General features: G+C 47.4%; 1 protein-coding gene across 1 annotated transcript; it reads left to right on the top strand.

Moving 5' to 3' along the window:
- Positions 1 to 5,292: 5,292 nt before the first annotated feature.
- Rnf228 (ring finger protein 228) lies at positions 5,293 to 8,038 on the top strand. Its single transcript, XM_075951852.1, has one exon. It carries the CDS (start codon positions 5,425 to 5,427, stop codon positions 6,442 to 6,444), a length of 1,020 nt encoding a protein of 339 aa, XP_075807967.1. The 5' UTR covers positions 5,293 to 5,424; the 3' UTR covers positions 6,445 to 8,038.
- The last annotated feature ends 4,221 nt before the right edge of the window (positions 8,039 to 12,259 follow it).

Genomic DNA, 12,259 nt, shown 5'->3' with positions numbered 1-12,259 from the left:
TGTTCACTTTATTAGATGGGATGTCCTGACTACCTAAGATCAAGGCCTTACGACAGACTGTTCCGTCATATCTTGAACAACTTTCTTTTTTCTTTTTGGTTTTTCAAGACAAGGTTTCTCTGGGAAACAGTCCGGGCTGTCCTGGAACTCGCTTTGTCCATCAGGCTGGCCTTGAACTCACAGAGGTCCGGCAGCCTATGGGTGCTGGGATTAAAGGCGTTCACCACCACCTCTCCCCTCCCCTGCCCCGCCTCTTGCTCTACTTTTTAAAAAATAGTATCTTTGATTTAGTTGTTGACAATTTCATACTCTCTCTTTCTCTTTCTCTATTTTATACACACACACACGCACGATGTATCTTGATCATATCCATTACACACACACACACACACACACACACACACACACACACAGGTCGATCACTTCCCTTTCCTTCCTTCAAGCTTGTTCCCACCCCTGATCCATTGGGTTCAGTGATGCTGACTGGCCCTGTCGACTCCATCCTGCACAGAGGACCATAGCTCTGTGAGTGCAGTGGCCAAGTCAAGTCCAGAGGACAGCATTTCCTAGCTCTGTTCCCTCATCCTCTGGCTCTGACAGTCTTTCTGCCCCTTCTTCTGTGATGTTTCCTGAGCTGGACAGGCAGGACTGTTGATGCGGATGTCCCTTCTGGGGCTGAGCCCTCAACTGTCTCTAATTCTCAGCACTCTGACCAGTTATGAGACCAGCATTAATGCCACCCACTGCAGAGAGAAGAGTCAACACAGGCTCAAAAAAAGCAACAGGCCAGTGACCCAAAGTCTCCCATACTAAAAACCAAGGCAAACCTTTTTCCTTTATAATTTGCTTATCTCAGGAACTTTGTTACAGTACTGTAAAGCCAACAAACACAATTCTAGAAATATATACGATGAAAATTAAACTTACATTTTATAATAGTTTTAGATTTACAGAAACTTGCAGAGATTCCCAGATGTGGTCAAAATCACCACATCTAGTTTCTGGTTATTTGTACCTTACATTAATGTTCTACATTTATCATAATCAAAAGCCCAGTATTGATACATTATTGCTCACTAAAATCGACACTTTATTCAAAAATTCCTAGTTTTGTTACCCATGCCCCTTTTCTGTCTTAGTGTCTCCTCTAGGATAGTCACAGCAGAGTCGGCTGTCCTGTTTTCTTGGACTCTTCCATTGAATTCTTGGTTGCCAGAGGCCAGGCATCCTCACTAGTTCCAGTGTCTTCTGAAACAGGACGTGGGCAAATGCTGAATCCAATCGACCCAGTTTCTATTTTAAAATGTCAGCTATTTGATGGAATGATTTAATACTTGCTTCTGAGTAGCTTTATCTACCTAGAAATCTATCCCTCTGATGTGAACAGTGAGATTCCACTTGGCCCTGTGGTTTTATGAAGGGCTTTGTTTATTACAGCTGACAGATCTGTAGGGCATGGCTGACTTCATAGGAAACGCTGCTACCTGTGTCTCATCTTTGAGTGTCAGAAGAACTGGGTGACAACTGCCTCATCTCCTTTGGCTGCTCCACCTTGGTCTGGATCCCAGGGACACTGGGGCCTCTCTCACAGGCATCTGTGAGGATCCCTAGATCAGATACAAGAACCCAAACATAAATAATGGTAAGTGCTACCAGAGGCTGGAGCCTACGATTTTATGTTACATATATAGCACACCTGATCCTTACAATGTGCAATAAATAAGGATGCAGTGATGTACTTTCATCCTAATTTTGGTTTAGGAAACCAAGGCACAGAAAAGGTAGCCTGGAAATACACTAAGGGTGAAAGACAGACCTGGAACCTGGGCTCAGAACTGCCAAGGCATCTGTTCTGTGAATGAACATCCCTAATCTTTTGTCAAGACAGAGACTTCTCAAACTAGAAGATTGTTTGGATGGCCGAGGGAGGGACCATAGACAAAAGATCATTGGAGAGCATGGCTGTTTCCCATTTACTTGAGTCCTCAAAACTTAAGTAATCCAGCATCCAGTATCTGATATGTTCAAGATATGAGCAGGGTTCCGGTAAAGGCCATTCAAATCCCAGAATGAATACTGAGCTACTCCTGGCCAACTTAAGGCCCAGTTCACAGAGGCAGGAAGATCTCTGTGAGTTCAAGGCCAGCCTGGTCTACAGAGAGAGTTCTAGGACAGGTTCCAAAGCTACACAGAAAAATTTTGTCTTGAAAAATGAACAAACAATTACTCAATTCAACACATTTTTCCTTCTAGGGAAAGTCAGGTCCCCAGAATGACCAAGTTTCCATGTTTACTCTTGCAGGTAGCATGGATGGTCGCTGGTTATTGTGGTCCACTAGGTCTAGTGTCTGTGGCCTACCTAACACTCTCCAGGTATCGCCAACCCTCTTTGTGGCACCAAGGAAATCCTTATAAGACATTTTTATGAGTCCTAGGAATTAACATCTGTCCCCAAGTTATAAAATAATTGAGGTGTTGGGTTCCTTTGAAAACATTATCCAGACTGGTTATGTTGACTCATGCCTGTGATTCCAATACTTGGGAAACTGAAACAGGAGGATTGCTGTGTTTGCCACCTATGAGTTCTAGGATAGCCTGAGTTAGAATGTGGGATACTGTCTGCCCAAATCAAAACAAAAATATTACCTATCCAAGCACAATATATTTAGTTATTGTTAACCAAAGTCCTGTAACTATTTATAGAAAGCATTGGCAAAAAGTTATAACCGTGTCTTTCAAAGACTGCTTCATACTTTGGGACCTAAACTACCATGACCTACACAAGAAACATGGGCACCATGTGATAAATACCTTGGGGGTGCCATTTGCATACTCTAGATAGGAGCTGGAAGATCTGCTTCAGATCTCACTTAGAGCAAATCTGTTTCAAATCTCACTTAGAGATGTGTCTGAAGGTCCACAGCCAGGGATGGTTTCATCCTCGGGGGGGGGGGGGGGATTGTTATGGTTGTCACAATCTGGGTGCTTCGCTATTGACGCTATTGACTTCAGATGGGTAGAGGCCAAGGACACCACCTAACGTTGGTCATGCGCAGAACAGCACCTGCAATAAAAATTTAACCTGCTCAAAATGTCAGTAATGCTGGTGTGAGAAGCCCCGATGTGAGTGAGAATGCACAACCAACAACAACTGCTAAAGCTTGACTGTTTTGCCCCAAAACAATCTATATCCTAGCACCCAGGTCTTCAGAGCTCTTACATGGCCTTTTGGGCATCTTCAGCAGAGAGCTGGGTGTGTGAAAAGAACCATACAGCTCTCTCCACATTAGCTTCTCTTGCGTCTGTGCACTGTTCCTCCTGAGACGGTTTCACGTTTTCTGATCGGCATGGCAAGCATAGCGCACACCTAACCAGAGCTTAAAGAACACTGTGTGGAACTGTGTGTGAGACACGCATGCTGAAAGAGAGTGACAGGTGAGGAGCAGAAAAGTCTCAAAGTTGACTCAGTTAGCTTTGAGTCAGTCTGCGACCTTTCAAGGTCAGAGGAGAGCTTTTTGTTTTCCATCCACTAGCCTCTCACTACTGCCCCCATCACAGAATGAGGCGTTTAATAATATATATTCATAAATAATAATTATAAAGCTCGAAACTAGAAAGTTAGTGTGTTTAAACAAGTTTAACTTAAAGCCTTAAATTTAAGACACAGTACTTTCACTATACACACAGAGTGAAAATATGCTCATTTTCAAATGCTCCAGATATGTCTTAAGTCAGTTAGAATTCCCCCAGAGACTGGTCTTGTTTTGTTTTGTGTTTGGAGACAGGGTCTCATGTAGCCCAGGTGGGCCTCAAAGTCCATATGTAGTTGAGGATATTTTGAATGTCTAATCTCCTGCCCCCACCTCCCAAGTGCTTGGATTACAGGTTTATGCTACTTGCACCCCCTTTATGCCTTTATGAGGTGCTCAGGATGACGCTGGGTGTGTCAGCACTTCCCAGCTGAGCTGCCACCCCAGCCTTCTTAGGTAATTCTTGTTGGTTCTCCACTGGTTCCTTTCTGTCCTCTCTTTTGAGTTTGCTTCCTTGTCATTTTTTGCAGCTATTTTCCGTGGCACCTTGCAGTCTTCAGAGGATTGAGATGGAAAGGTTCCTACTGCCTGAAATAAAGAAAAAAAAACTTGCAAAGCCATTTTCTCCTTGTTTGCTAAGTGGGGAGATGGGTGGCCATTCTCCTCCTCTTCACAGGGTGGGGTGGGGGAGCCTGGAGAGACACAGGGAGGAGAGGTTAAGAATATCTAAATATCACTGCGCAGGCTGTACCCAAAGACTCCTGTACAATATACTGCTGACTTGTTTCTTTGGAGTTCTGTTCCACACATCTTGGGGTTTTCATAAGCTCAGCGTCTTCCCCACCCGAAGTGGAGAATTCTGTGTTCTCTGAGTCTGGATGATTAAAGTGGGCATGAGAAAGAAGGAGGGGGTGAGACTAGCCTCTGGGCATAAACTGAGCTTCTCAGTCTGTGAACTTCCTTGCGACCTTCTTTCTTTTCTCCGCCTGGTACTTAGAACAGCTGGATCTAGAGAGTTCATCTCCAAGGGAACAGCTGCACTCTGCTCCGAATCAGTCTCCTCGCCTTAAACTCAAGAAGCAACCTTTCGGAGGAGGAAAGGGGTATTGCCCGGTTCCCAAATTTCCTCCAAACGGTGGAGGGAAAATGCCCTTCTCCTCTTCCACTCTGAGATGAACACGTCTGCCTGGGCCCTGCTAATAAAAGCGCAAAGCGTAAATGGCTTGGGGATTATTGGCTTTCGCCCTTGGACTGAGACGTGAGATCACGATTTTCAGCTGGGGGAAGGAACCGCCTCTACCAGGCTGAGAGGCCGCCGCTTCCCCTTCCTGTGCGGGTCCTGCATGACATCACGGTGAGCTCTTGCTGGTAGGGGGGAGAGGCGACTTCTCCCGGGACCTAACCCCAGACTGGTTTTTAAAACCAGGTTTTAAAAAAGGAGAGGTGGGAGGAGTAATGTCGAGGAAGAGGAAAACAGGAAAAGCGGGTCCCGGTACCACAGCATCTTTAGCGGCTGTGTGTACAGGCAAAAAGGAACACCCTTAAGCAACTGCATCCCCAAATGTTTTCCTGCAACATCCCCCAAACCCATCTTTACCTTACTTTTAAGTCCAACATAAATCGATACAGAAAGCTGTCTGGAGACCTGGGTGGAGAGGATTAGGGGTACCTCGGTCAGGGACCGGGAAGGACCAGAGCATCCACATTGGGGTGGGGTGGGGTGGGTGGACTGGAGGGCCGGGCGGGGGCGCAGCAGCCAGCGGTTACCTCCCCCGCCAGGCGACAGCAGTCAGAGGGGGGAGGCAGAAGCGCCTCCTCCCCGCCCGGAGCCGGGGCTGCAACGCAGGGGGAGGAAGACGCCTGACCTAGCCCCCGATGAGGGGCGGATCATGCCATGGCAGCGCTTGCGAACGACAGCGGCGGCAGCACCCAGAGCCGGAGCAGCAGCCCCGGGAGCCGGGAGGGAGTTGGGGGTACTACGGCTGGAGCTCGCGACGATGGGGACCTCGCAGTCCGGGACACCTCGGCGACCGCCCCCAGCCTCCCTCCTCTCGAGGACTACGAGTGCAAAATCTGCTACAACTACTTCGACGCGGACCGGCGCGCCCCCAAGCTGCTGGCATGCCTGCACACCTTCTGCCAGGAGTGCTTGAGCCAGCTGCAGCTCCGCGCCGCCGCCGCCTCCAGCGCGGCCCCTGAGCGCGCGCCGCGCCCGCCACCCTGGCAGGGCCCGCCCGGCGCCATCGCGTGCCCAGTGTGCCGCCACCGCACGCCGCTGCCGGACAGCCGTGTGCACGGCCTGCCCAACAACACCAAGCTCGCCGAGGCCTTCCCGCTGGCTTTGCGCGCCGCGCACGATCCGCTACCCCAGGACCGGCTCCCGCCTCTGGCCTCCCGCCGCCCCGCGCCCACCGCTGCCTCGCCGCCAGCCCCCACCCCGCAGCCGCAGCAGCTGGCGCCACCACCCGCGGAGGACACCGCCCCGGGGCCTCGCGGCCGCCCAGGCCTCCGCGCCCCGGGAGCCTACGAGAGCTGTCAGAACTGCAAGCGTGCGGCGCTCACCGCCGGTTGCGTCTGCGTGGTCTTCTCCTTCCTTTCCATGGTGGTGCTGCTGTTCACCGGTCTCATCTTCGTCAACCACTACGGCGGCGGCGGCGGGGGTGGGGGACCCCCGGGCAGCGGTTCGTCCTCCGGTCCCGCCCCAGCTCCCGGAGGATCGCCCTCGCCCTCGCCCGTAGGACCCATCTGTCTGTCAGTGGCTAGCATCCTGGCACTCTTCTCGGTGGTGGTCACCTGGATCATCTGCTGGCTCAAGTATCGGCCCGAGGGGGCGGCCGCGGGCTCGGCAGCAAGCGGCGGGAGTGGCTCCAGGGCACGGGCAGCTGCAGCTCCCGGCAGGAGGAGCGACAGGTAGAGGGGGCGACACGCCCGGCTCCCCGTGCATTGCCTGCCCTGAGAGGCCCCAGAGGACCTTGCTTCTGGTCTCAGAGGACCTCAGTGCGCTGGGGTTTCTGCTCCCCACCAACTTCGTCTGTGACCATGGGCCAATGCCGAGCCTCAGCTTCCCGCCTCAGTTTCCCGTCTTTCTGTTTCCTACTTCATTGGGCAAGAGGGATGCCGGTGTGTGTATGGGAGGGCGGGTCTTTTACCCAGATCTCTGCTTTATGTGCCACCTCACCCTGACCAGAGTGTGTGGCTGTCCCTTCCCAAAATCTGGGAAGGTGCCGAAAGCGGATTGCCTCTAGCGCCCTTGGACTTGAATTGCCTAATGGAAGACTGACTGCATTGTAAATGCAAATGACCTTTCTGCGTCTCTAAGATCCCCCGGAGGGGAGAAACTGTCGAACAGCCGACTCTGCACGCAGAGGGGTGAACGTCTGGACCGACTTAGCACTAGCCGGCTTCTGAGCTATGCTGGGCAGGTGCTCAGCGCGCGTGCGTGTGCGGTCCAGGCCATCTCTGTTCTCCCTCAAGCTGGCACGTACTAGTTGGTGATCCGTTGCTTTCCGCCTGGTGGCTGGAGCCGAGCCCAGAAGTCCCATCTCCTGGAGGCTTGCGGTTGTTTTATTCACATTGCTACTGCCAGGAAAGTCATTTTCATCTTCTGTAACCGGACTCGACTCAGGGAGCTTAAAGAACTTGACCTCCTTTCTCTCAAAACTGACTGACTGTTGCCCCCACCTGGAAGATAATGAAAGCTATTTGCTCAGAGTATAAACTATAGGTTTTCCCTTTTCCTGTGACCCTCCTCCCCCCATTTCACTTAAAAATAATTTATTTTTGAATCTGTAGATCTGGAAGTTTTGCACATTGAGATCTCTGGAAGCCGTTTTGAATGGTACCATTTCTCTGTTACCTCTCATTCAAATGCATTTCAGAACCAGAAGCCGAAAAATCAAGGAGTGTTAGTAATTCATTCAAGATTTTATACTGTGAAACAACTTTCAACTCTATGAAAACACAGACTAATGCCCAAAGATGAAACTCAAAAGAGCCTCTGTCTCTAATGATTATCGAGATATTGTACATTTATCATATCTTGAGTTTGGCTTTTTGCTGTCATGGAAATCATTGAAATGTCCACACCTGATGGGGGAAAATACATGTCTACCTGATTTTGAGACTAACGGGAATGATTTGTGAGTGCGTACTTGACATGGTGCAGCTGCCTTTTCCAAAGAAAAACATGGATCTAAGTGTATTTTGATTTTGTATGGAAACAAATGTTCCTTCTTTTGGAAATTGGAAAGAGATAGTTTTCATGGTTTGAAAAAAATCAGAGATGTCTCTTGGGGGTGTGTCATTTTTCCTTGTGTATTGTGTAGTCTGCATGATGCCCTGACACCATGTTATTAACTGAACTCGAATGAAGCATTTATATCTATCACATGAACGAAGTAATTTATTGGCCACCCGTAAGTAGCGTGGCTACAATTTAGGAACCACAGTATGGTGTGTTAGATGTCTATGTTGTCTTAATAAAAATAGGAAGTGTTTGTAGAAAATCAGCCACACTGGTTTTGGTGCCATTTTATTTCATGGTGGAGATGCTCCAAGCTATTCGCACAGCCTTTCTTTGCCTTGCATGCGGATTCCCAGCCAGGTCCCAGCTGCATGTTTTGAATGAGAAGTAACTCATACTTGAGAGTGTGGTTGCTTAAGGTGAGCACTCTGTGTACTTCTGGGCTTCTTCTCTTTTAAAGGAATGTTCCTATTTTTTAAAAGATGTGTGTGGGTGCATGTATGTCTCTGCAGCCTGTGTGATCCTGGTGCCTATGGAGTTGTGAGAAGCCACTGGGGGTCACCATGGGGATAGTGGGAGTCTAACAAACACTGGTCCTCTGCTGCTCTAACCACTGAGCCTCTTTCCCAACCTCTGTTTCTGAGCTTTTTAATAAGACTCCCCAAAGACTCACTGAGGGCTGTTGCAATGCTTTGGAGAGAGAAGACTTTAGTCCCTATGGCTATGACACCCCACCCCCAAAAAACTAGATTTCGATGCCACACTGCTTTTGGTTTCTGTAAGCTATGTCAAGTCCCAAATAGGAGTCACACTTCAGAGATGACTTGTGATTTATTTATACTACAAACAGCTTGTGCTGCTTTTATATTTACTTCTATTTTATTCACCTTTCTTTCCTGCGGTGCAGTCATTCTGTTTGTAATCACTGTGACCGAGATCTATCCACACATGTATGTTGTGTGTGTGTGGATATACATGCATGGTACATGCACACTAGTGACAGACCTTGGCTTTGCCGATGTGCCCGTGAGTACGCACACCAAACACAAACATGTGTTTGCTATTTCATTCCCTTCAACTGGCAGCCAGTGCCTAGAGTGTCTTGGAGACCGGCTTGCTTCTTACTTATAGTTTATGCCCCACAGAAGTGAGCCAGCGATGTAGGCTGAACTGTTCCTCCCATGGCAGGAACGCGCCTTTGAGGTGCCTCCATCACAATGAGAGCCACATTTTGCCTCTTTCGCAGATTACACATGTAAATGTCTTGTGGAAATTGAGTTAAAATGGTTGAAAATCAAATAGATATCACTAGAGAATCGGTACTTAGAGATATTTTTCACCTCGGCTGGCCCTTGCTTTGGTTACTAATTTCTAACTTTGTCACCAGAAATGGAGTAGTGACGAAAATGTGTGTCTGCTCCTCTTGCCTTCAGATGTGTGAGCCCTCTCCCATTTGGCAGATTCAACTTAACCATACACCTTTTGCTACTTTTATATTTATACACATCCTTTATCCATCTTTTTTTTTAGTTCCCTCCAGTGCAGGGATTGTAATTGCTATAGCAAATTGCATCTCCACGTGTGTATATGTTGTGAATATGAAAACATATGTATTTATTTATTTGGTTGGTTTTGGTTTTTCAAGACAGGGTTTCCCTATAGAACAGTCCTGGCTGTTCTGGAACCTCCTTTGTGGACTAGACTGGCCTCAAACTCACAGAGATACAGCCTCTCAAGTGCTGAAATCAACGGTGTATACCCATATGGCTGACTTGGGTGTGTCTTAAATATGCAAACTAGTAACAGAACTTGGATTCCATATATTTTAAGATCTGACAGAACATCATCTTAGACAAAGCAAGAGTTTGGAAAGACATTAAAATCATATCCGAATTGTCTAGAAGGCTTCTGGGATAATGGGAATCACCTTCAGATTGTCCCATGACAATTCTCCCCTAGATCTTCCTTCCTTCCTTCCTTCCTTCCTTCCTTCCTTCCTTCCTTCCTTCCTTCATTCTTTCCTTTCTCCCTCCCTCCTTCCCTCTGCCTCTCTTTCTTTCCTTCTTTCTTTCTTTCTTTCTTTCTTTCTTTCTTTCTTTCTTTCTTTCCTTCTCAGGTTTTCTAAGACACAGTTTCCCTGTGTAGCCTTGATGGTCCTAGAACCTGCTGTATAGACCATGGTGGCCTCAAATTCAGAAAGATTCACCTGCCTCTGCCTCCCCAGTACTGGGATTAAAGGCATATACCATCATCTGGAGTCCCCTCACCATTTTAGAAGAGAGTGACTCAATCCTGGACACAGGTCCATCTTAAGAGTAAGAAGGTCCGGTAAAATTCTATCTGGTCTGCCTTGCACAGCTTCTCAAGAACATGGAGATCTCAGCACTCCACTTGTGCCTGAGTTTAAGGCTGCAGGTTATTCTAAATTTCAAGCAAAAGCTTTTATCCTTGGCCCCTTGAAGGCTTCCTGATTTGATGAACAGGATCCTCCTCCCAGAAAGTGCATTTGCACCTGCAGTCAGGAGAGGCATTCAGAGGATTGCTTTCTCCTTACTTGGAAAGACCTCAGGCTCTTCATCTGTAAAAAGTGAGGCTAAGTTCATCAGTGACCCACCTCTGCCTCAAGATATTGGCAGGAGGATTTGTACTCTTAGGAGGACTAACAGTTAAAATGTCCTGGAAACTGAAGCTTCCTGAACCCCATGTTGCTGCTTTCATTCAAGAATTTAATGTCCCTTTCACAGAGAGTTCTGTCATGTCTACTATCTGTCCCCAGACACTGGTGCACTGTCTGTCTTTCCTGATGTTTAAAACTGCCTACAGAACTTTTGCTTATTTGCCCTGTTGGGTGAGGAGAGAGTACTATGATTTGTAACCAGAATGTAAAGTCGAGGACAGAAATCCTGCTTTTCTGGTCTTCTCATAAAGCGTGTGTGAGTTCTCAGTACAAAGTAAGTGACTAATAAATACAATGGTGAATCGACAGAAGGAAAACTCTGAAATAAATGTTGGGCAGCTTGGCTCCTGCCTGACTCACTCTGCCAGTCAGTAACCCCCTCCTGAGATCTGAGGGCCAAAGGTGAGAGGGAGAGAGAGAGAGAGAGAGAGAGAGAGAGAGAGAGAGAGAGAAGGGAGGGGGCTTCTCTACTTCATAAGGATTTTTTTAAGGGCCAAGGATTAGCAAAGAAGGCCCAGGTCTAATCCCCAGCCTAAAACTGAGCACGGTGGCACATGGTGCCCTCCTGTGGTGCCAGCCCTGGGGAGGAGGAGGCAGAAAGATCCGAAGTTCAAGTCATCCTCAGCTCTTACATAACGCAGGCTATATGAGAAAATCGGTCTAAAAAACAAAACAAATGCATAAGAAATAGATTTACAAAAAGCACTCTGGGTCCTGAGGGAAAATGAGAACTAACACTGCATATTCAACAACAGAACCACCAAGAGCGTTTTGGCTTTTGTTTCTAAGCATTTCTGCGTTGTGACATTAGGATACGTTTGTACCGTGTGTTCTATAGCGAGTGGCATCTATAAGCTTGAAGGCTTCCCACAACACCAAGAATCGGTTCTGTTATGTTCCCCTTTACCCGGTACTCCCTGTTTTATTATCTCAGGAGTTCCGCCGCCTGATTACTCTGGTTACCAGCCGGTATTCTCTCACACAACTTACTTCCTAATTGTTAATGTCTCTTTCTTTGCTAATAAACAGATTGTTAATATCCTTACATTTCTGCTTTCACACAAACATGAGTAAATTCAAATCGCAGGCAGGCGTCCTCGTTGAGTATACACCTCTTTCTCCCTTTGAAGTCATGTTTTACTGAGAAGGTTAGAGTGTGCCTTAAAAGACCTATTATTTGAGCGGCCACTGTCTCATCTCTTAGATGAGTGCTAGAAGCAACTGGAGGCGACCTTAGCTTGAAGTTATGTGGCTGAATCAAGCGCAGGGAAGATTGTATCTATAATTCACTAGGTCTCTTGATTGTCTGTGGAAGATAAAGTTGATAAGGATTACCCCATCACTATTCCCTTCCATCAATTTTGATCCTGAGGTTTCGGCTCTCTTAAGCAGACCTAAAACTTGCCAAAGAGAAGCAATTTTGTTTCCGTGATAAATTTGCAGCCATTCCTGATCATAAGACATTTGGGGAAGTGAGTGTTTATAATCCAATCACCAAGAATATTCCTAGGAGCCTCGGAAGAATGCGCACATTTCCTTTACAAAAACAGTTGTCTTTGCATGTAAAATTGGATTATCTTTGGTTTAGAAATGCCAATTTCCAGGGGGTCCAGTGTGCGCGGGAGGGGCTGCAATGAGAAGAGAAAGGGTGGAAAAGTCTTCCTAACCTATAATATTTCAAAACAAACCCCAACATAAACTTAAGAAAGTGTCTAATCTACGCGGAAAGACATTGATTTCAACAGCTATTTCAGAAACCATGAATTGTGGTCCCCTCCGGCACCGAGTAGTCTCGATCACATATAAATG

Source organism: Microtus pennsylvanicus, chromosome 17 (genome assembly GCF_037038515.1).
Source record: "Microtus pennsylvanicus isolate mMicPen1 chromosome 17, mMicPen1.hap1, whole genome shotgun sequence".
Taxonomy (NCBI): Eukaryota; Metazoa; Chordata; class Mammalia; order Rodentia; family Cricetidae; genus Microtus; species Microtus pennsylvanicus.
This window is presented reverse-complemented; position numbering and strand designations above follow the sequence as displayed.

What these genes read in the sequence shown, in the direction of transcription:
- Rnf228 (XM_075951852.1), top strand. Translation starts at nt 5,425, where the DNA reads ATGGCAGCGCTTGCGAACGACAGCGGCGGCAGCACCCAGAGCCGGAGC.